General features: G+C 55.6%; 1 protein-coding gene across 5 annotated transcripts in view; it reads right to left on the minus strand.

The window, feature by feature from the left end:
• SORCS2 (sortilin related VPS10 domain containing receptor 2) overlaps positions 1-24,150 on the minus strand; it is a 535,095-nt gene that overhangs the window by 79,421 nt on the left and 431,524 nt on the right. For 4 of the 5 annotated variants that reach the window (XM_081795485.1, XM_081795482.1, XM_081795483.1 and 1 more), the window contains exon 4: positions 3,183-3,347. The exons of the other annotated variant lie outside the window; for it this stretch is intronic. In XM_081795485.1, the coding sequence (XP_081651611.1) occupies positions 3,183-3,347 (165 nt within the window). The remainder of the gene's footprint in view (positions 1-3,182; positions 3,348-24,150) is intronic. 5 annotated transcript variants of the gene reach the window in all.

The raw sequence follows: 24,150 nt of genomic DNA on the forward strand, positions 1-24,150 counted from the left end.
CATATTCCAGGTCCCGGGGCCTCTGCCTTCCACCATGAGAACGGCATGTCCCCAGGTGACCTCAGGTCCCCGAACTAGAGATGTCCAGAGACCCGAACCCTACCATCAGCCAGGAGCATGTCTAGCCAATCCCAGCAGAGCCTGGCAGAACCCTAGCCAGCTCCCAGTCCTGGGAACAGGTGAAGAATGCTTGTCGCTGGGAGCCAATGAGGTTTGGGGCTACATGTTACTCAGCACAGCACCGGTCGATGCCTGATACCCCAGGGCTGTCGGAATCAAGAGCCAGTGTTGTTCTGCCACGCCATCCTGCTTCTTAGAAGTCAGAGGGCTTTGAAAACCATAAAAACCTTGAAAAAAAAAAGCCCAAGGCCCTATTGTCATTGTTATTAATTTCCTCAGATTCCTCATTCCTTTTATAACCACAGCTAAGCCATTTTTTGTCTCCTTTTTCTTTCCTTAGAGTCGCATAAAAGAACCAAGGAAAATAACCAAGATTTCAGCTCCATTAATTTTTCAGGGCACCATAAATTAAAGAGCAATTGCCATGCAGTCAATTTCTGCAGGAAAGTAAGTCTCCGTGATTGTGCTTTAGTCTAATTACATGGAGGGCTAAGTAATGCTATTAATACCCAGAAGCACACGCTGGCCTGAAGGAGGGTGCCGGGAGCAAGACACAGCCCATGAGGCCAGGGAATTCGGGGATGCCAGTACGTGAGGACCAGACCTCGGCCAGGAGGCCATGGTCCTGTAGAGAGCCATGGCCCAGACCAGCCAGAAGTCTCCCATTTGGAGGCCCTTGACCTGGGTGATCCTTAATGGAAAAAAATCCATCATTCACTCACTGATTGATCCAACCAATGGGCACCCGTCCATCTATCCACCCACCTCCACCATCAATCACCCCCAACCCCACCCATCACCCACCCACCCATCTACCCATCCATCCGCCTCCATCAATGTCCCCCAGCCCCACCCATCACCCACCCAGCCCTCCATCCATCCACCTCCATCAATGTCCCACACCCCACCCATCACCTATCCATCCATCCATCCATCTACCTCCACCATCAATGTCCCCCAACCCCACCCAGCACCCACCCATCCCTCCATCCATCCACCTCCATCAATGTCCCCCAGCCCCACCCATCACCCATCCATCCATCCATATATCTACCTCCACCATCAATGTCCCCCAACCCCACTCATCACCCACCCACCCATCCACCCATCCATCTCCATCAATGTCCCTCAGCCCCACCCATCACCCATCTATCCATCCATCCATCCATCTATCCATCCATCCATCTACCTCCACCATCAATGTCCCCCAGCCCCACCCATCACCCATCCACCCATCCATCCATCCATCCATCCATCCATCTACCTCCACCATCAATGTCCCCCAGCCCCACCCATCACCCATCCATCCATCCATCCATCCATCCATCTACCTCCACCATCAATGTCCCCCAACCCCACCCATCACCCACCCAGCCCTCCATCCATCCACCTCCATCAATGTCCCACACCCCACCCATCACCTATCCATCCATCCATCCATCTACCTCCACCATCAATGTCCCCCAACCCCACCCATCACCCACCCAGCCCTCCATCCATCCACCTCCATCAGTGTCCCCCAGCCCCATCCATCACCCATCCATCCATCCATCCATCCATCCATCTACCTCCACCATCAATGTCCCCCAGCCCCACCCAGCACCCACCCACCCGTCCATCCATCTGCATTTCAACATCCATCCATCCAATCAATGTTGTCAGCCAGGAACTTGAGACAAAATGGTGGAAAAACTAGGGACAGTCTCTGCCCTCGAGGAGCTTACCCAGACAGTAATCAAATAATATCACAGATACACAGGCACACTGCCATGAGCCCTGAGAAAGAGGTGCACTGGCGCCTGGAGGCGTGTGGAGCAAGGGGGCCCAAGCAGGCCTGGGGGTCGCAGAGGAAGGTTCTGGAATGGACAGCTCCACTCCCATTTGCCTCCAGACTCTGTTCTGCCCTTCTCCACTCTTCTCTGCCCTGGGGGCTGTGGCCTGTGTGGTGTCCACTGTCCAGCCTCACCCTGGCTGAGTTCCCGGTCCTGGGCCTGGCCTCCTCCTGGGCACCTGCCAGAGACTCTGGGGGCCTCACTTGCACAATGACAGGCTGAAAAATCCCCACACCTGTGACCCTATGGCGCAAAGAAGGACTTGGCAGATGTGATTCAGTGAAGATCTTTAGATGGGAAGATTCTCCTGCATTACTTGGGGAGGGGCGGGGGGGTGGCAGAAGGAGATTTCTAACATTTCTCAGATTTCTCTCTCTCTGTCTCTCTGAAAACACAGCAGATAGAGAGAGGAAGATGCTGCCTTTGAAGATGAGTGGTTCCTTCACAAGCCACCGAATGCCAGAAGCTGGAAAAGGCCAGGTTCCCCCCAGAGCCTCCAGAGGGAACAAGGCCCTGCAGACTCCTTGACTATGGCCCAGTGAAACTGACTTTGGACTTCTGGTCTCCAGGACTGTGGGAGGCCACACTCCTGCTGTTGTAAGCCATCAAGTCTGTGGTCATTAGCTACAGCCCTGCCAGAAGCCAGTACTGGCCTTTGCTACTCTAGGGCTCCTTTCCTTCCTCCACTGCTCTCGCCCTCTCCTGTGGCACCTCGCCCCCAGCCCTCGGGACCTGGGGTGGGGGCCGATCCTTCCTGGCACCTGCCCTGAGTCTCTCATACCCCCCTGGGCCTGGAAAGAGCCCTCGGCCACATTCCCCTTGATTGCCCCGGGAAGGTGCCCTTGGGTCCCTGTGGGGCCCTGGTGACACAGCCCCCGGAGGAGAGGACACGGAGACGGGATCTAAAGGATGCCCCACTTTCCTAGTGAAAGGGGACATGCATCCCAGGCTGGCAGAAAGACCTGGAAAGGCCCAGCATGGGAGGTTGTGTGGAATGTTCTAGAAATGGAAGAAGCCTTAGGGCTGGTACACACAGAGGGGAGGCAGAGAGGAACAACCCTAATAATTACCTACTGCTTTTCCATCCTGTCTCACACACTTACCTGTGCCGAGTGCACTTGGTTCCCACACAAGGCGGCCGAGCGTGGGGGCATCCAGACCACCCAGACCTCGGGGGGACGGCTGCACTTGGCCACGACACCACCCACGCTCCAGCCCCGGCCTGCTCACCGTGCTCTCCTTGCTGTAGGCCAAAACCTTGTCCTCCTCCTTGGGGTGAAAAATCAGAGTTTCCACGGAGAAGGGGATGAGCTGCTTCTGGAAGGTGGCCCCCTCATCCGTGCTAAGGAACAGGCTCTGGTCCCTGTCGCTGAGTGAGGAGCTCACCAGGACGACCTGAAACACAAAGCCGGGAAGACGTGAGGCCTCCCCGCTGCACACCGCGGAGGGCAGGGCGGGAAGCAGCCGGTGGCCAGCCCCTGCCCATTCGTGCTGACCCGTCACTCATCCGCTCGTTCGTTCACCCGCTCAGCAGGTGTTCCCCAGCCCGGGGTGCCGGGCGGGCGTCGTGGGGACGGTGAGGCCCCGACAGTGAGCCGGGGGTTTCCGCGGTAAATGATCCGTTCTGTGGGGGGCAGCAAGAGACGAGCCAACACGTCACCCGTCGCGCAGGAAGTACCATTCCCAGGCTGACCGGTGCCCCGAGGAGACAAAGCAGGTGCGGGGAGAGGCTGGCACAGGGCTGCCTACAGAGGCACAGAGCGGGACCGGGTCGGGCGTGGCCCGGGACAGCGTGCGCCGGGGAGCGGACCTCGGAGGTGAGGTGGCCAAGGGGAGACGGGCCTGGAGGGGTGGCCTCCTGGCAAATTCTGTGAGGCCCTAATTAGAGGGCGCCGCAGCGGGTCGAATGGCATCTCCCGGGAGGATGTGCCAGCCTAACCCTCACTGAGGACAGGCTCTTCACAGACATGATCGAGTTAAGCACCTCAGGCCTGGAAACGACAGACGAGTGACCCACGGAGCGGACCACGCCATCAGGTGCATCCCCTCTGCAGGTGGCCGCTGTGGGTGGGGGTCCCACAGGGCCGTTCTCAGCTCCGCCTGGAGGGTCGGGAAAGCCACAGCCCCAAGGGGCGCATCCTGTTTTGGAAGCCAGCCTGTGGGGCCCTTTCCGGACTTGCCCACTTTTCTGCTCAGGTAAGTGCACAGGTATAAACCCTCCTGTGGGGTGTCCCACGTCTTACGGGAAGGTCAGGAAAGGCCAGCCCCGGGTGAGAACAGGTCGGACCTGCCGCCTACACTCAGGGGTCCACAGGAACCCTCAGAGACAGAGAAAAGGGGCACAGGGAGAGGCTTCCCTCCGCGCCGCCCCTCCCCCAGGCCAGAGGGCATCGGCCAGCTGGGGGGCTGGGAAGGTGATGCGGGCACCTGGCCCTGGGAGCGGGTGGCCCCCCAGGCTACATGGTCAGCCCCCCCGCAGTGTGGATGAGCCCACCCTCTTCTGGTAGGTCCAGTCCCCACGGAGAAGCTGAGGGTTTTCCTACCCTCAGGCCTCACGGAAACTTCTGGGCTCCTCAGAGCCCCAAGGAGACTGCGAGCTCCGTGGCGGGGCCCCTCCTGGACCAGCCTCCCTCGCTGCCTCCTGCTTGTACCCTGGCCATGGCCAGGGCGGTCCACCCACCCGCAGTCACCCCACCTGCCCCCTCTGTTTCCCCCCCACCCCTGGGCCCGGCAGAGTCCCCTGCTTCAAGGCTGCAGGGGACCCGGTATTGGCCCATCAAAAGCTCACCACCCTTCCTGGAGGTAAGCTCTTGCCCCGTGTTCAGGCCTGTGGAGTCCACTGCTGCCCCCCTCCCCGCCCCCACCCCTGCAGGGCCTGTGAACTCCACACCCTCGTGAACGAATGAATGAGTGAATGGACAGACACCGCGTGCTGGTGGAGTAGGGGGCTGGGGGCACACTCAACCGCAGACAGCCCAGTTCCAACCCCATGCCTCTGTGACCTCAAGCAAGCTGACTTACCCTCCTCTGCCTCATTCTCCTTGTCTGTAAAATGGGGCAGATAATCGGCCCCTGGCACCGGGCCAGACTGCAATGCAAGTCTAACACAGGTGTGACCAGACCGTCCTCATGAGAGCTCCAAGGGGCGGTTCTCACGTCTGCTTGGCTGATGGGGAAACTGAGGCACAGAGCGGGGTGCCGTGCTGGCAGGGGGTGGGACTAGCCTGGCCCAGACGAGCCCGGCTTTCCCGGGGGGAGGCTGTGGGGTGCTGAGCCCCCTTCGTGTGGCCTTCCCACACCCAGCATCCCTCTAGAAGATGATGAAACACGCGGGCATAAATGTCCCTACAAATGAGAATCCAGTGTGCTCTTTGCAGGGGAACCCCGAGGAGCTCTGCTAATATGTTAACAGGTCTCCTGGGCCACGGCGCCCTCCCCCCGCCCCACCCCAGCAAACGGAGGGTCTGAAGGAGGAGGGCAGGGCACTCCCGGAGCCTGGTCCCTCAGAGGCTGTGCTCCTGGAAGGCGGGGGAGGACGGGGTCGGAGGTGTCCCTCCTGGTGTGGTTTCTGTGCAGGAGAAGCGGAGGGGCTGGGAGCAGCTGGGGAGCCGGCGTCATGTAAACTGGTTCCGGGAAACGTTTCATGACAAGGGGGCTTAGACCCCCGTGGAAAGGAGCAGAGAACAGACTCGGGAGCAAGTACAATTCCTATGGATTTCACACGGGCAAGACGGTAAGGAGGCGTGTTACGATTCTGTCCACGGTAAGTGTGGTCGTGTTGGGGCACAGAAATTGGAACGGAGGTGTTATTACCCAGCCGTAAGGAAACGGGACGACATGCACGGATCTTGGGGGCGCCGTCTAAGGGAGGTGAGTCAGAGAAAGACAGATACTGCGTGACCTCACTTACAGGTGGAATCTTAAACACGAAAACAAGGGCCGCCCGGGTGGCTCAGTCCGCTAAGCGTCCGACCTCGGCTCAGGTCATGATCTCGCGGTCTGTGAGTTCCAGCCCCGCGTTGGGCTCTTGCTGACGGCTCAAAGCCTGGAGCCTGCTTCCGATTCTGCGTCTCCCTCTCTCTCTCTGTCCCTACCCTGCTGGTGCTCTGTCTCTCTCTCTCTCTCAAAGGTAAATAAATATTAAAAATATTTTTAAAAAAATGAACTGAAAGAAATACAGGAGACCCTGACAGTGGTTGGTTTTAAGTGGTGGAGTTAAAAGGGCTTTATTTTTTTATTTTAAATAAAATTTTTAGTGTAGGATAGTTTTACATTTACAGAAAAGTTGCAAAGATAGTACAGAAGGTCCCGTCACGCCCCCCCCCCCCCCCCCCCGGTTTCCTCTGTTGGGATATCTCGCATCAGCATCAGACGTTTGTCACAGCTAAGGAATCAGCATCAGCATACATGTACCCTCTGAATGCCACACTGCGTCCCACCAGTGTCCCCACGAATGGCTTTTCCCAGTCTAGGACGCCATCCGGGGCCCCACGCAACATTCAGTCCTCACGTCTCCCGGAGTTCCTCTGGGCCCTGACTTTCTCAGACTGTCTCCTGGTTTTTCATGACCTTGACGGTTTCGAGGAGTTCGGGTACTTTGCCGATTGCCTCTTAGATTTCAGCTTGTGTGCGCTTTCCTCGTGGTGTCACTGGGGTTACAGTTCTGGGAGGAAGGGCACAGAGGTGAGGACCATCCCGAACGCAGCGGGTCCAGAGTGCACGCCCTCGAGGGGGCCCGTGGCCGCGGTGCTGGCCTCACTGGCCGTGTGGTCACTGGAGACTGGAACTCACTTTCTCGCCGTGTCCACGCTGTCCCTTTGGAGGATGTCCCCAGGCACAGCCCACATCTGCCGGGGGAGGGCCGCTCCCTCTTTGAAGGCAGAGACTCGAGTTATGTGCATTCTGGTGAATTCTTCTGCTGGGAGACTGGTCTCTTCTCCCCCATTTGCTTATTCAAGCATCTATTTACATCACTATGAGCTCATGAATATTTATGTAAGACTCTGAGTTGTAATTCAATGCTGCTCCGTTATTTTGTTGCCCAAAGGCTCCAGCTCTGGCTATTGGGAGCTCTTCTTGGCTCCTGGGCCTTTCTTGCCAGAAAACAGCCTGCTTCTACTTCTAAAGGTTCTGAGCTGCCCCTGGCCTCCCGGGATGCTTAGGAGGAGAGAAACAAATCACCCAGATCTCTCACCCTCTTCGTGGAGACGGCCCGGCTCATTTCAACATCCGCCCAAATCGCGGGCCACACTCTGTGCCCCTCCCCAGGGCAGCGACCCACACGCCTGGCTCCCACGGGGCCAGGGAAGCCCAACTTCCACTCACTGAAGTGCTTTCTGGTGACGATCATTTCTAAATGTTCTTACAAGGCAACTGTTTGCTTGTTTACCTCCCCCAGTAGGTCTCGATCCTTGAGCTTAGGGAGAGAGACTTAACTCCTATCTTGTACTGTTAACGTGTAGCACAGGCTTGACAAGGTGCTGTCAGCTACCCATGCCTGATGGATGCGGAAAGCGTGTGTGAATGCATAAGTCCGTCTCAATTTGTGGCTCCCAAGGAACTGTTTGCTTTCCTCCTTCAGGAGGAAAACATTCCTAGGGATATTGAAGAAGCCTGGAGACCCGACGTCATAAAAATTCTCATTCACTTATTTCCTTCCATTTTCCAAAGCTTCGCACATCAATGAAGGCTCGTTCGTACGTTCGTTCATTCATCCATTCATTCTTTCTTCCGCAGTTGTTACAACTGCAGAACCAGGCAAAGATTTAGGTATGCACAGGGCTTTGTGGCAGCAGAGCCGGGAGAATGTAGCATCCAGGTACAGGGCAAAAGGGAGGGCTTCCTGGAGGAGGGGATACCCAGATGTGCCTTCACAGTGGGACCACGACAACCCCAACCTCAACCCTGATAATTCAGAATCAGACTTGACAACTTCAAAATGAATCCACAAGTGATAACATTAAAACAGCTCCTTTGAAAATTCCTCAGCCCCTGGTTCTGGGCAACTTCAACAAAGCTGAATATTTCTCATTTAAGTTTGGTGTCCCTGCTTTGCAGGTGCCCCCAGCATGAGGTTAGCCTGGTTGTATGATAGGACACATTCCCTCTCACTTGTCAAACACCTCCTCATCCGCGGAGGCTCATTTCAAACATCACCTCCTCCGGGAAGCCTTCCATGATACAGATCCTCCAACAGAGTTACTCCAATCCCTCCTCTGCCCCTTCCTGCAGCGTCTTGTGCATTTATTTGCTCCACAGCCCAGCATTCCTAGCGTCCTTCTCTTTGGGAGTCCATCTTTCCATTCGGTCTGGGCCTGTGTCATTGCCACTGTTCCACCTCCAGCCCAGAGCACAGGGCCTGGCACTGAGTGGGTGCCATGTTCCCAGTAAGCGGGGGTTGGCGCTATCCCCGCACGAGTTAGGGCTCTGGGTACGGCCCACCCCTCCATCACAGCCCTGCCTGTGGCGGCACCAAGGTGGAGAAAAGAAACGGAGGAAGCAGTTCTGGCCGGGGGCCCAGCAATCTGGATCGGGCGCTATTTTCAGCCTCAGAGTGGGACAAGTAAGCCAGGAAAGATGGGGGAAGAAAAAGTGCTGACAAGGAGAGGATCACTGGAGCAAAGAAAACAAATCAATTAGCATCGTGCAGCGTGGAGGCTGGCAAATTGCGCTTCCGAATTGGGAACCAGACTATTTTCAATGGTGTATTTTTACTGCTTTCTATTCTGGGGAAGCATATGGTACCTGCTCTAGGTTCTGGGGGCCCACGAGGCTGGGTATTTCAAAATCTGAGGCCACACGTTAGAGAGAAATATGGGACAGCCTCATCAGACTGGCGGCTGGCCCATTTGAGCATGGGTCCCGGGACGGGCGGCATAATTTTGCGGGGCCCAGGCAACGTGCAAATGGAGGCTCCTTGTTCAAAAAGAATTAAGAATTTCGGGGCTCCTGGGTGGCTCAGTCTGTTGAGTATCGGAGTCTTGGTTTCGGCTCAGGTTATGATCTCACAGTTCCTGAGATCGAGTCCCATGTAGAGCCTGCTTGGGATTCTCTCTCCCTCTCTCTCTCTCTCTGTCCCTCCCCTGATAATGCTTTCCCTCTCTCTCCCTCTCCCTCTCTCTCTCCCTCTCTCTCTCTCTCAAATATAAATAAATAAATATTTTTTTAAAAAAGGAATTTTAAGACAGTGGCAGGTGAGAAACCGAGCCCTAGGTCCTGTGACGGCCCAGGTTACACGCACACCGGGAGCCTGCCCCCATCACCCCAAAACTATCCAACTGATAAACTCTGGGACCCGTAGCCCCCGCATCACTGGAGTCTGCTAGGAGTGCAGAGTCTTGGCCCCACCCGGACCTGCTGGACCAGACTGCATTTCCTCAACGTCCCTGGTGAGCCCCAAGCCCCCTCCGGGTGGAGGCTTGCTTTGCACAGTAGCTCCTGCTGGTCGTCAGCTCTGAGCCCACTGGCCGCGTGCCCCTCGGTGCGCTGGCCCACCCTGCCGCTGCTCCCCACCCACTGACGATGACACACCAGCCTGCATCAGGCCCCGTCCCCGGGGTTCTGTCGCTCACGCCCCACCCTCAGCCTCTGAGATGCCGCTCTCTGATGCTTCTCCGGGCGTGGGGAGAACACGGAAGCCGGCCCCAGGAATGCAGCGAGCCCACAACGCGAGCCTGGGGGTCTGGGGGGTAGAGCAGACCCCGGAGGCACACGGAGCTGGGCTTCACGCCTCGGTTGCCCCCCTGAACTGTGCAGCCCTGGGAAAGCTGCTTCACCTCTCTGAGCTGCAGTGTCTTCCTCTATAAGATGAAGACAGGAATCCCACTGCAGAAGCGATCAGGAAAGAGGGTCCCTGGGGCACAGCCGGCACACTGAACGTGCCAGAAGCAGGCCACACAGGATAACGGGGTTTATTATGGCGGTGGTTTTTTTTTTTTTTTTTTTTTTAAACAAGTTCACCAAGCACCATCCTGAGTCAGGGTCACGTTGTGGGGGCAGGTCACAGGTGGCGGTGACAGGGACAGGAAGCCTATGGCCCCCTGCACCGTGAGATCCCAGGACAGACGTGGGCAGAGGGCAGAGAGGGTGCCCTGGAGGAATGACCCCTGTGGCTGGGGCAGGAGCAAGGGCACGGCCAGAGAGGCCAAGTGCCCTGTGGAGGTGCCACTGCCGGCCAGCGTCGTCCTCTCTCCCTACATTCCCCATCTGCACCAGTGGCACACATCCTGGCCAGTGACATGACTGTACCTGCCCAGGAAGTAGCAACAGACACTGGGGCTCCCGTCCCGGTGGACTTGGGAGGGTCTAGAGACACCTCCCGCCTTCAGGGGCTATCAGGAGTGGCTTCCAGAAGTCTGCAGGTCGGTCCAGGGCTGGGGGGATGGATTTCTGGCCATGTGAAGAGGCAGGGTGAGGCAGGGAGGGGAGGGGGGCTTTCGGTTCCTCTTCATCCTTTTCTTCTCCCCCCGCCCCCCCCGCACCCCCCCCCCCCCGCCAGGTCAGGAGACCCGCCTGAACCGGGGCCTGAAGACGCCCTCCTGGGACCCTTCGCCCCTAGCCTGTGCCTCCCAGCCTGCCTGGCTCACCTCCTGCTCGCACCTGCTGGCCTGCCCCGCACCCATGGGAACCGCGTGTGGCCCCACCCCCGGTGGGAACCGCGTGTGGCCCCGCCCTGCCCTGCTCAGGCCTCCAAGGCCAAGTCGCCTTCCCCGGCCCACCGCTTCCCAGGCAGGGCAGGGTTTCCGGCCCATCTCCTCCAAAAGGTGGTGCCAGCGCCCCAGCCTGCCTCACAGCAAGGCTCTCGCAAATCACAGCTCTCAGTGCTCCGAGTTATAAAAGGAAACAAACAGCATCCAGAAACTATTTCTTGCCTCTGCTACAGCTCCGTGTTGAGTGTGCAACAGATCTCTGGTTTCCATTCAGAACTCCAACAGGGAGAGGATTTTTTATTTTAGCCTGCCCTTTCCCAAGCGTATGGCTAAAAGGGTCCCCGCCCCAGTCCCCGGAATCCGTGTCACCTGCGGTCATCTATTTAAAATCGCCCATCGCCCAGTCTATTCCTGGCCGGACAGCTGTGCCCAGCTGGGGGACACAGAGCACTTGGCTTTGACTCCAGGAGAGGCAGGAAGCAGAGACAAGTAGGTACGGCTGAGTCCTCGGGCCTTATATTAGAAGCTGTGGGAGCACCTTCTACACGCCCGTGTGACTCCCGAGGAGGGACATAACTCCCCGCCCCGCGCCTCACTCTTGTGGTTGCACGCATCCTGCTGGGACACTGACCGCACACTCAGCCCCCGGCCCCCCCCCCCCCCCCCAGAGCGATCACTCCACACGACACTTTCGGTTCGGGTGGCCACGAGCACAGAAGAGGTCACGGGAGCACCACTGCGCGGTGGGCCGGCCATCTCTGGGTTCCGTGGGAAAAATATAAGCGCTCCTCGTTTTTTTTTGTGCTTCCTTAAACCAGAGAGAGACGTTATTGGAAAAGCCACGGGTGATGTGAATTAATGGAAACGCAAGCCTGCACGATCGCGTCGCTGCTGGGGACCCTTCAGGGTCTCCTCTGCCCATGCTCCTGAGTGCGGCATTCACGACACTGCCCCATGACCTCGCCCTGTGGACCTCACGGTCGCATGACCCGAGGTCCAGCCATCCCAGACGGCCTCCCATCCCCCAAACGCCCGCGGCAGCCTCACCCTCAGCTTTAGAATGCCCCCGACTTTGCCCAGACACCCTTGGCTGTCTTCTCATCGACTGCAGTGAAGGCTGAGGCCTGGGGGGGAAGCTCTGGGGGAGGGGGGATCTCCCAGGGTCCGGAGATCGAGCCCTGCGTCGGGCTCTGCTTGGGATTCTCTCTCTCTGTCTCTCTGACCCTCTCCCCTGCTCACGTGCACACGCTGTCTAAAATAAAATCTTAAAATATTAATAAAGTTTCTTGGCAAACTATAAACTGGGGCAGAACTAAGATCGAGAGACCTCCTGACATTCGTTCTCAACACAGCTCCTGAAAGACACGTGGAAAATGGCGAGGCTTCCCCTGGCGCTCGAGTCCACACATGCTTCTTGGGGGTTCGCGGCAGGCTGGGCAGACCAAGGCAGGGGGTGAGCGGCTGTGTCTGTGGGCTGTCCTATTCTGGGCGGGATGCCCACCCCCCACCTGCCCTGCACTCAGTGTGGGGAATTTGTAAGAACGTCTGGAGGAGAAGCGTCCAGAGAAATACGCCCCGAGCCACCGAGGGGGTGGGGGGAGGCACACATGGCACATCCCTATTCGGCCTTCACTGATTCAGTCGAGGCCCGTTTTCTGAGCACTGCGGCCTGTTAAGTGTGCAGGAGACAAAGTCACACAGGAAGGACGGAGCCCCCCTCCCGGGGGCCTCGCATCCCAGCGGAGGAGGCAGGTGATGTTTCGGAGCTCAGGAAGTACTGTGACAAGATGAACCGGGGGTCACAGCGGCCAGTGACCCCCGGTGTGCAGAAACAGGTGTGGAAGCACGCCTATGTGGCTCCCAGCCTTCCACGCGTGCGTGCACAGAAAGACACGCTTGTCTCTGCATGCACATACAGAGAGGATGAATAAAACAGTCCAGAAGGCTAAAAACACTGTTCGGTTCCAGCTGATGGGACTCTGGGTGTTTGTCTTTCTTTAGAGTGTGTTTCTGGTCCCATCCTCAGCCTGTAATGCACTCCTGCCACGGGAGAGGCGCTGAGCCCATACCTGCAGGATGGGCCAGGACGTTTTAAGATGGGTATGTGCTCACTGCATCGTCAGAGAAAACGATAAATAGCATACTTTTGTGAAGACAGGAATTTGCTTGGGAAGAAGAATAAGAATGTACAGGGGCGCCTGGGTGACTCCGTTGGGTAAGCGACCGGCTTCGGCTCAGGTCACGATCTCGCGGTCCGTGGGTTCGAGCCCCGCGTCGGGCCCTGTGCTGACGGCTCAGACTCTGGAGCCTGCTTGGGATTCTGTGTCTCCCTCTCTCTCTGCCTCTCCCTTGCTCGTGTTCTGTCTGTCTCTCTCTCTGTCTCTCTCTCAAAAGTAAATAAACATTTAACAAAAAAATGTACATTCGGTTCTCTACTGAGTAGATAAGACAGGAAGAAAATTTTTAAAAAATGAAGATTTCTAGATCATCTATGTACAGTTATTAATTTTTTTTATTTTTTTGAATTTTTTTTAACGTTTATTTATTTTTGAGACAGAGAGAGACAGAGCATGAACGGGGGAGGGGCAGAGAGAGAGGGAGACACAGAATCGGAAGCAGGCTCCAGGCTCTGAGCCGTCAGCCCAGAGCCCGACACGGGGCTCGAACTCACGGACCGTGAGATCGTGACCTGAGCTGAAATCGGATGCTTAACCGACTGAGCCACCCAGGCACCCCCAGTTATTAATATTTTTAATTCAACTGTATTTCCTTCTCTCTTTTCATCTTTCCTTCCTTCCATCCATCCATTCATTCATCCATCCCTCATCCATCCATCTTTCTAGGCAACCAATGTTCCTTCCTTCCTCCCTCCCTCCCTCCCTCCCTTCTTTCCTTCCTTCCTTCTGTCCTTCCTTCCTTTTTTCTTTCCTTCCTTCCTCTTCCTTCCTTCCTTCCTTCCTTCCTTCCTTCCTTCCTCCTTCCTTCCTTCTTTCCTTCCTTCCTTCCTTCCTCCTCCCTTCCTTCCTCCCTTCTTTCCTTCCTTCCTTCCTCCTCCCTTCTTCCTTCCTTCCTTCCTTCCTTCCTTCCTCCCTTCTTTCCTTCCTTCCTTCCTCCTCCCTTTTTTCCTTCTTCCTTCCTTCCTTCTTTCCTTCCTCCTTCCTTATTTACTTCATTCTTTCCTTCCTTCCTTCCTCCCTCCTTCCTTCTTTCCTTCCTTCCACCCTCCCTTGCTCTCTCCTTCCACCATCTGTCCATCCACCCATCCATCTAGCCATCCCTCTACCACCAACCTAGCCAACTATCCAAATTTCCCCCCACTCGTCCCTCTTCGACCCATTCATCCTCCATCCATGAATCCATTGACCACCCTCTGCCAAGTGGATGTAAGTGCTCATGAGGAGGGGAACGTTGTACACGTTGAGTCCGGTGCACGTTTTAGTCACCTACTGCAATCATCACTGAACCCACCCTCCTTGGTGTGGGTACCAGTGGCTCATGGCTCCCCATCTTGTGTCTGCATAGACCTGAGATGCAGGGGTGGACCATAAGAAGGAAATCGCATTCACTGAGAACCTGCCATGTGCCTGGCCCTGCGCTAGGTGCTGGCACAAGGGTTCCCATGTTTTGGTCACAACAGCGACGAGGTGGGAGATGTTTTTTCTCTGTTCTACGGACAAAACCCAGCAGCGTGGAGGGGACACTGACCCGTGTGGGCCCACGGAGGCTGAGAGCCGTGGCATTGGCCCAGCTCTGCCTGACGCTAACTGCCTCGTCCTGCCTCTGAGTCAAGACTTGAACTGACAGGCATCCAACACGATTTGGTAAAACGTCCACGCAAACACAATCATGGAATGGGTTTTCAGGCAAGGGCTGGTTCGGTTTTAATTACTGACCTGACAATCACTCAAATGCCAGGAAACATCCCCAAGAACATTTGTAAATTTAATGGAGAGGCAAACCTTTTCCCTTCGGCCAGAGGCTGACTCAGAATATCTTGTGTCTGCTCGATAGTAACCAGATAAGGCAAACATATTTCAGGCCATAAAAAATAGCTCATCACCAGTATTTTACAGCCCTGATTTATTAATACACTTGTCCGTAGCATCGTGAAATGAGAGGTCCCCCGCCGCCCCTCCCCCGTCATTATTGATGATCTCCCTTCTCTAAAGGGGCTCACGCTGAGGCTTTGGAGTGAAAACGGTTTAATTGTGTTTTGTTTGGTTGTCTGAAGATTGTCTTCAGACAAAGCTAAAAGCCTGCTTGCTTGGGCGGAGGGTGGCGGACGGCTAATTCTCCAGAGTGACTGTATTCTGGAAGACTGTCTTTTATCAGGATGGCTGTATTAACCGTGTACGATTAGATCTGCGAGCAATTTGTGTATCTATCTGCCCCCTCACTGAACGGTAGGGAGCGAGAGAACGTATGTCAGTACCTGCTATGCCTTTTCAGCAGTGACTCGGGCAGCGTCCTGGCTTTTGGAAATAACTGTGGGATCTCTCAAGGCTTGCTCTCCAAACGTTTGGGAACAGACACCAAGATATCCTTGCCACTGCTGGTCGAGTTGATGGAAATGTCACAGCATCAACTAGAAGCCACTGTCATCCCCTTCCCTTGAGGTGAGGGGAAGGCCGAGGCCACGGTCATCGGTGTCAGGACTGCTGAGGTTCTGTGGTCACAGAATCAGGTAAACGCAGAGCTGAAAGGCTTCCTCCGGGTGAGGAACCTGAATCCCCACCGGGATGAGACCCATCAAGGTCTTGTAGCTGGTATCACCTTGAATCATGGCTCACCTGAATGAGACACTTCGTGTCACGCAGAGTAGGTGAGAGCACTGTTCATAAGATGAGTGTACATAACATTTATTGAGCATTTACTGTATGCCAGGCATGACACTGAATGTGTTACATGTAGTTCGACAACCCTCCAGTGAGGAAGTTACCTGCTTTCCTCCCTGCTGATGGATGAAGCAAGTGTGCCACACGGAGGGCAGTAACCCTCCCTGGGTGGGCAGCTGGAGCCAGGCTCCACCCAGGCTCTTCCTCGCACCTGCAGAGATGGGCAAGGGGCACAGAGTGCCCTTCCCACCACTGTTTACTCAGGCGCCCACGGGACCGATGTCAGCTCATGCCAGGGACAGAGCGAGGGCAGCCTCGTTGCCCTTGGCTTGATGGAGCCCACAGTCACCACAGTGGTGACACGACTGAAAAAGCACATAAAGGGGCATTTATGAACTCCAAGGGGGCCCAACCATTCCATAATGGGGGGGCTCTCTAGGAGGGCATTGGCAAGACCATGAACTCCAAGGGGGCCCAACCATTCAACAATGGGGGGGGGTGTCTAGGAGGGCATTGGCAAGACCATGAACTCCAAGGGGGCCCAACCATTCAACAATGGGGTGCTGTTTAGGAGGGCACTGGCAAGACCATGAACTCCAAGGGAGGCCCAACCATTCAACAATGGGGGCGCTGTCTAGGAGGGCATTGGCAAGACCATGAACTCCAAGGGAGCCCAACCATTCCACAATGCGGGGGGGGGGGTGTCTAGGAGGGCATTGGCAAGACCATGAACTTCAAGGGGGCCCAACCATTCCACAATGCGGGGGGGGGGGTGTCTAGGAGGGCATTGGCAAGACCATGAACTTCAAGGGGGCCCAACCATTCAACAATGGGGGAGTGTCTAGGAGGGCATTGCAAGACCATGAACTTCAAGGGGGCCCAACCATTCAACAATGGGGGAGTGTCTAGGAGGGCATTGCAAGACCATGAACTCCAAGGGGGCCCAACCATTCAACAACGGGGGCGCTGTCTAGGAGGGCATTGGCAAGACCATGAACTCCAAGGGAGGTCCAACCATTCAACAATGGGGGGGTGTCTAGGAGGGCATTGGCAAGACCAAAGAAACAGTGAGACAGGTCAGGTGCAGTGGGAGGATGAGGAGGCCGCAGAGGCAGGGAGAGGGCTGCAGGCGGTGTAAAGAAGGTGACGGTGGCAGGACTGGGTGCCCAGTGGGTGAGGCAACCCTGAGTCTGAGGGTCTCTGGCTCTCGCCTGCAGCATTGAGATGAAAGCAGTGAACCAAATGGACCCAGTGCCTCCCGCTGCTGGGGAAGAGCCTGAGGACACAGGAGTGAGCAGGAGGGTGAGGAGAGGACCAGAGAAGACAGTGCAGGGAAGCCACGGGCCACTGGTAGTGGCATCAATTGTCAAGGGTGGGCTCTGGTGTCCCCAGGTACCACTGATCATCAAAGGTGGGCATTGATGTCCCTGGGCATCACTGATCATCAAAGGTGGGGGGCTGGTGTCCCCGGGTACCACGGATCATCAGAGGTCGGGGACAGGTGTCCCCGGGGAGGGATGGTGCCATTCTCCATCCCTTCTTTCTGTCCTCTTAGTCATGTGCCATCAGTCAGCAGTGAGTCGTGTGGCTCCTACTCCTTAGGGTCAGGGAGTGGCCCTGGGGTCAGAACAGCCTCCCGAGCGGTAGGTGAACTGAACAAACACACAGCGATAATGGGAGAGGGGAGTACTCTCCTTTGTCCATTCCTTGTCACTGTTCCACCACAAGTGGATGACGATTTAATTAACGTTCTTGGGGAGACAGCTCCGGAGAATTCCCGAGGGGTCTCAGCGGTCGTGCGGAGACCGATGTGAGCCGAGGTTCTGGCTTCCGGGGAGAACCATCTGGGCCGGTGTTTCCAGATGGAACAGTATGAATAAGCTCCTGGCACGCAGGCTGCCGGGACCCCCCAACCACAGCACTCAAGGTGGAGGCTGGCCGCACGCCCTCCCACAGGCACAGATCAGAGGAGGTGGGGGGCGAGAAGGAGGAGCGGGGCGGGTCCAGCCTCTTCCTGTCACTCAGGACACAGGGGCGGCCCCAAATAGGTGGCAGGCCATTTCAGAGCCTCCGGTGGCTGGGGTGCCGGCCAGACCAGCACAACTTTCTGATGCTGGATTGCTACAACAGTGTCTCTGCCCCTCTGCTTGGATGCCTCCAGTGATGGGGGGGGCTCCCTACCTCACTGACCACGTGAGTGCTTCTCTTTATAAAAAAGCTCAGCCCTCCAAGGCACAGAAAAACGGGCTTTGGAATCTGGCAGACACACTGAATTCTGGCCATGCGCATACAGCAGTGTGACCTTGAACCAGTTCCATGGTCCTGGGAGGCTAGACCCCACCATTTGAGAAGGAGGGGGACACCATCCACCCTCCTGGCTCCCCACTCTGGTCTCTCACTTCTACCAAGCCTCAGGTAGAGTGGCAGGAGGAGGTCCCGGCAGCCTGGTGACGAGGGCCGTGATCCCTGGCTCTCCTTGACGGCTGCTCTGTAGGCAGACCCCCTCCTGGGAGCCAAGCTGGGTGAGAGGCTGCACCCTGGGGCAGGACGTGGGTCTTTCTGGGCCCTACTTGGACCAGGATGCCATGAAAATCCCACACTGTCCCCGAGTCACTGACTGACTGATTGATGACTCACAGGTCGCTGTGATGGTGTGCAGGTGTGACAGTGGGGTTTGTGCAGAACCCACCAGGCTGGGCAGTCATCATGGCAATGACACCGGTCGTGCTGCTGACAACAGCAAACGCAGCACACGCAACACTAACAGTAACAGGATGGGAAGGGAGGGCGCTCACCCCGGGCAGACGCTGCTCTGAGTGCCTTGTGCGTGTTCGCTCACTGGCCCTTCCCGAGAGGCTCTTCCGTTGTTACCCCAACTTTCCTGAGAGGTCACCACCTTGGCCAGAGGTCTGTCAGCTCAGAAGAGGCCGAGCGGGTGATGGGGAGGCTCTAGGCCCCCAGCCAAGCAGCCCTTCTCTGATCTGATGTATTGATTGGGTTTCTGTATAAGATTTTGTTTGGCAAAAGGGTTTGATGTTAAAAAACATATTTCACCACCTTTGATGTTGTCCAGTCACCATCCCCCCAACACACACACACACACACACATACACACACCCTGCATTTTGGAGCAAGAACGTCAAAAGAAGGCTCTGGAGACCCGAAGAGAAATTCCCTCCACTCCTGATGCTCCCGTGGACCAAGTCAGCCTATGGGCCGGTTCTGAGCTGGGCAGACCGTCCAAATCCCCTCCAGGCCTGGCCACGCTGCCCAGGGCACACAGAACCCCACCTGCTAGAGGAGGTGTGGGTGCCTGAGGCTGACGGGGGACATGGGAGCCCCCTCCTGACACAGCCAGAGCTGGATGGGACCCAGATCTGGGTGCCTGTGCTATTCATGGCCTGCCGCCTGCCACCTCCCCTCTGTGGACTGCCTCTTGGTGGTGAATTCACCATGGGGAGCGGGGCAGACAGGCAGACAGGAGAGGGACGGCTGGAGGTGGGCCACTCAGGGTGGTCTGGAATCTCCCGCGGGGCAGTCCTCCTGCCCAAGGAGCAGGAGAGCCGGGGACACTGGCCTGCCTGCTCAGGTGGGAGACCGCAACAGAGCAGTGGGAAGGGGGCCCTGCTGTGGGACCCTCAGTCCTGGTCCTTCCACTTACCAACCCCCCAGGCCAGCACGTCAGTTTCTAATCGGCAAGAAAATGGCAAATAACTCCTGGTGCTCCAATCAGCAGGCCAACCTACAGACACTAAGACAAGCCCGGCTTTGTCAGCAGCATCGAGCACTTGTGACAAAGGCCTGCCTTGAGGATGCTTTTGCCTCATGGCTGACACTGTGGGGTGTACCAGCCCCCTATACTGTGGGTGTCGGCCACCAATATCTCCCAGCTGGCCCCTTCCCCAGAAAATTGCCCTCGGCTGACAGGAGACTCTCATCTGGGAAATTATACCCTCCCCTGGCAGTCCATAGACAGTGCTCGGTGACGAGGGGGTGGGAAGGCTGGTCTCCTTGCCTCAAAGGGGCAACTCTGGTTTGTGCTCCTGAATTTGCCGCAGATCAGGCCTAGGTCTGACTCTGCCTGAGAGCACGTCCTTCCTCAGCTGCTTCTTCCCTCGGGTTCCTCCTGAGTGTTTACCCTCAGCCCATCAGCTGCACCAAATCCCTGCCTCAGGCTCTGCTTCTGAGAAACCTGACGTAAGGCTGCTTCCTTTTCTCAAAGCAGACATCTCCCCAGTGGGGAGCTCCCAAAGAGCAGGGGCTCTGGCTGTCTCGGCCACTCTGTGTCCCCAGGGTCTGGCACGTGGCAGGTAGGACTCCCTACTGCATGCTGTGGGAGTGGATGAGGACCCGCTATGAAAACCTGGCTGCATAAAAGGCTCAGAAAGCATTGGAGACTAGCAGCCACACCAGGAGCCATGTCACATAAGAAAGCCAAACTCTGTTCTCAGCAAAAGCCCAGGCCATTTGTCTCATATTTTTAAGACCAGGGAAAATAATAAATAGTGATGTTGTGGGAGGGGGGCTGATCTGGGAAAGCAAGTGATCCTGTATTGTTCTTCTCTAGCAGGATCAAAACTTTTAGCAGCAAAAGAAGTGCCACGGTTGAGAAATGCCCAGTGGTCCCCAGCCCAGGACACAGAAGAGGAAGAAGAGGGGCAGGAGCCGGCGAAAGACTCATACAGATGCTTGCGTGTCTGCGGTGGTGGGGGAAGGGCTGACAAAATCGGGCCAAGATCGCTTTTCATTGGTGCAACATGTGGACGCGCTTTAAATCACACATACGTACGCACGGATGCACACATACATCAGCACATGTGCGGGCATGCTTACACACACACACACACACACACACACACACACACACACACACAAGTACGTTCCTCAAAGCAGCCCCTAACACCAGTGCATTCTGAGGGGTGAGTGTCAGCCCGAACCTTGTTCTTGGTGGAGTCTCTTGACCCCCTTAGGACAGTGGGCAGGGAACCCGCAGACTCGGTGGCTGGTGCACAGGGAGGGACGCCATCTAGTCCAAACGCCTTACTTTACTGTCCGGGACACTGGCATCCAAGGAGGGAGAGCCAGCTCTCTATGGTCCACAGGCCCCGGGGGGCCGAGCCAGGACCCCTGGCCACCTAACACTGATGCCAGGACGGGAGACCCTATAGGAGACTTTCCCTCCCGTCCCTGAGCAGGGACTGAAGAGGTGGCCAGTCCAAGTGTGGTGTTGCCGGCCAGAAGGCTTCTGGGCTATTTTAAGAGGAGTGCCTGCTGGGGGGGCATTAGGACGGGGAGTGGCTCACACCAGGTTGCTGACCGGGCACGAGGGTGGTGTGTTTGGGACACAGCGGCTCAGAACTTGATGTGAGGTCAAGAGTGACCTCCAGGCTTTCAGCCTGCCTGGGGTGTTACCTTCCTCTGGAGAGTTCTGAGTGCAGCATGATATGTCTGGGATGCCCCTTAGTCATGACATCCAGGTGTCGTGGGGACAGCAGGAGACCTGAGTGTGGAGTCAGGGGGACAGCAGGGTTGGCAGGTTAACTTGTGTGTGTCCGTGGTATGTGACACTGTGGGACTGGGTAGGGTCATCCAGAGAGGGGGAAACTGGAGGAATTGGTGAACATCCCACCTCCTCGGCTGTGAACCCTGAAGCGGAAGTCTGAGCTAAGAAGGTGAGGCAGAACAGACGGTCAGTGGGAGGCACAGAGTAAAAACGATTCTCTCCCCTTTACAGGTGAGGAAACTGAGCTCAAAAGATAGACTCATCCCCAGAAACACAGCCTGGGAGGGTGGAGCCAGATTTTGAGCTCAAGGTTCTTGATCTTGAACTTCAGAACTGGAGGTGTTGCTTAGAATACCCTTTCCTCTTACACATGGTCAACACCTATACATCCTTCAAAGGCCAACCCAAATGTCCCCTCTTCCATGAAATGCTTCCTGTTCCATTATGGTGACCAATCCCCCATCGCAGTCCCATTGAAGTTTACACACATCTTCACTTTGAACTTATTCCGCCATAGGAGAGTGGTTTGTGATCTAATTGGGCTGTGAACAACTTGAGGTCAGGGAATCTATTCTATTCCCACCCCAGCCCAGTGCTTGCCCAGAAACTCAGCATATGAGGAGCTGTATAAGGGCCTGTTGAATGGAAGGATAGATGATGGATGGAAGGATAGATAATGGATGGATGGAAGGATGGATGGATGGATGGATGGGGGATGGATGGATGGATGGATGGATAGATGGATGAATGGGTTGACAGGTAGATAGAGAGGTGGATGTATGGATAGATGGGCATATAGGCAAATGGGTAGATGGATAGATGGGTGGATGGGAGGATGGATGGATGGGTGGATGGATGGATGGATGGATGGGTGATGGATGGATGGATGGATGGGTGGATGGATGGATGGATGGATGGATAGATGGAAGGGTGGATGGATGGATTGGTGGGTGGATGGATGGATGGGTAGATGGATGGATGGATGGATGAGTGGATGGATGGGTGGATGGATGGATGGATGGATGGGTGATGGATGGATGGATGGATGGATGAATGGGTTGACAGGTAGATAGAGAGGTGGATGTATGGATAGATGGGCATATGGGCAAATGGGTAGATGGATAGATGGGTGGATGGGAGCATGGATGGATGGATGGATGGATGGATGGATGGATGGATGTGTGTATATATGTAGATATGAATGGATATATGGATGGGTGGGCAGGTGTATGTGTGTATGAGGCAACCAACAGATAGGTAAATAAACAGATAAATGGCACGGCTGGGTGGTTGGATAGATGGATGGCAGGTAGGTATGGTGGAAAGACTGTAAGATTTGTAGTCAAAATATTCAGAACTTGGTCCTGGCCTCTCTTAGGAGCTGCCTGGCAGGCACCACAAGGTCCCTATTGCTGGACCCTGGGCTCATCACCTTTAGGGGTGACCAGCTAACTGCTGGGACCCTGCAAGGCTCACAAAGGCCATGAGAACAGTTTAGGGAGCACACAGGGCTGCGTGCATGCAAGGCAGCCCCGGGGAGCTTGGCACAAAATGAGCCACTGTGGAGTTCTCTTTGCCAGAAATCACCTCCAAAACGGACACTGAAGGAATATAATTTCCACATGGCTGGCTTTAAAACCAAGTAATTAAGTGGTTTTACAGTCCGTTTTTAAAACAAGCTCTTTAAGTTATGAGTATAAAGCAGTGTCCCTATAATAGCCAAGTTGTTCTGTTTTGTGATTTCTATTGCAATGGATTTTATAATTAAGCAGAAAAAAAAATCTATCCAGGGCTGAGGCTACTTTCTTGAACTCATTTTTTTGGCCTAGTGGGACCTGTCCAACCCGCGGAGATGGGGCTTCCTTGGAACCTGGCCCAGGCAGGAGCCTTGTTGGGGTTCATGGGGTGGTGGGTGACTGATGATGTGGAGGGCAGCCCGGCTACGATGGAGGGACAGCCAGGGGCTCAGGCTGTGTGTGCGTGTGTGTGTGCATGTGTGTGTGTGTGCAGGTAGGCACGCATGGGGACTTTCAGAGGAGACATCCCAACCAGCCTGGACGGAGAGAGTGAAGGAAGCCTCTGGATGAAGGCTGTTCTCTGGTTGGGGCTGTTGTGGTGGGGCAGTGACCCTGGGGTCACCCAGCACACCTGACCTCACTTTGGAGACCTGCTCCTGGAAGCTGGGGTCCAGCTGAAGGGAAGGCTGACAGAAAACACGGGATGCCTGCTTACATTTGAATTTATGATAAACAAGTAACCTTTTAGTATAGGTATTTCCCCCATGTTGTGCATTTTTCTGTATGTGTGCGATATTTGTGATATACTAAAAATAATTCGTGGCTTATGTGAAATTTAAATTTAACTGTCTTTTGTGTGTGTGTGCTCAATCTGGCAACCTTGTGAAGGACTTGAGCCACAGGGGTGGATGATACAGGCCTGCTGGTCACCTCTGGCCAGCCCTGAGGTCAGGAGTGGCCCTTCATCGCCTACAATGAGTGGTAAGCACCCGATGCGGGTAATTTTGGGGATCTGTGGCAGCTCAGAGGAGACACTGAGCCTCCCAAGGGTAGTTAAGGAGAGCTTCCTGGAGGAGGTGTCCTTGAAGGATGAATGAGTTCGTTGGGGAACGTTATTTTGGGACAAAGTTATCTCAGGTGCTGGAAAAGCAACATCAAGGCACAGGGACACTTGATTGGTATGTCAGGAGGGGGGCAGGGATATAACACCCTCCCTCTGAGATTGCCCAGGATGCAATAGGGCTGCTGTTGCCTCACCAAGGACTTTATGCACATTTAAAAAGGTAGAAGTAGCCCCCAGGGAAAGTGCCTTAAGGAATGTTGGCCCCTTTATACCAGGAAAAAGATTCCCCTTCCTCCAGGCCAAGGCAGCCCACGTCAGAGCTCATAGCCTGGCAAGTAAATTTTAGCTCGATTCACCCTCAGCAAAGTGTCCTTGTGCAGTGCAAAGCCCGCCCGGTTTGTGTGTGTGGTGGCCCTGATTTTAAGCTGCGTCTCTTGCTCAGTGCTGTATGCCCAGAACCTACAGCACTGTCAGATTAATCTCTGATAAATCAGTGTTCAGTGGGGAGGGTGAATAGATGGATGGATGGATGGATGGATGGATGGGTGGATGGTGGATGGAGAGAGGGATTGGTGGGTGATAGATGGGTGGATGGATAGATGGATGGATGGATGGAAGAATGGATGGATGGA

This window comes from Panthera onca, chromosome B1 (genome assembly GCF_046562875.1).
Source record: "Panthera onca isolate mPanOnc1 chromosome B1, mPanOnc1 haplotype 2, whole genome shotgun sequence".
Taxonomy (NCBI): Eukaryota; Metazoa; Chordata; class Mammalia; order Carnivora; family Felidae; genus Panthera; species Panthera onca.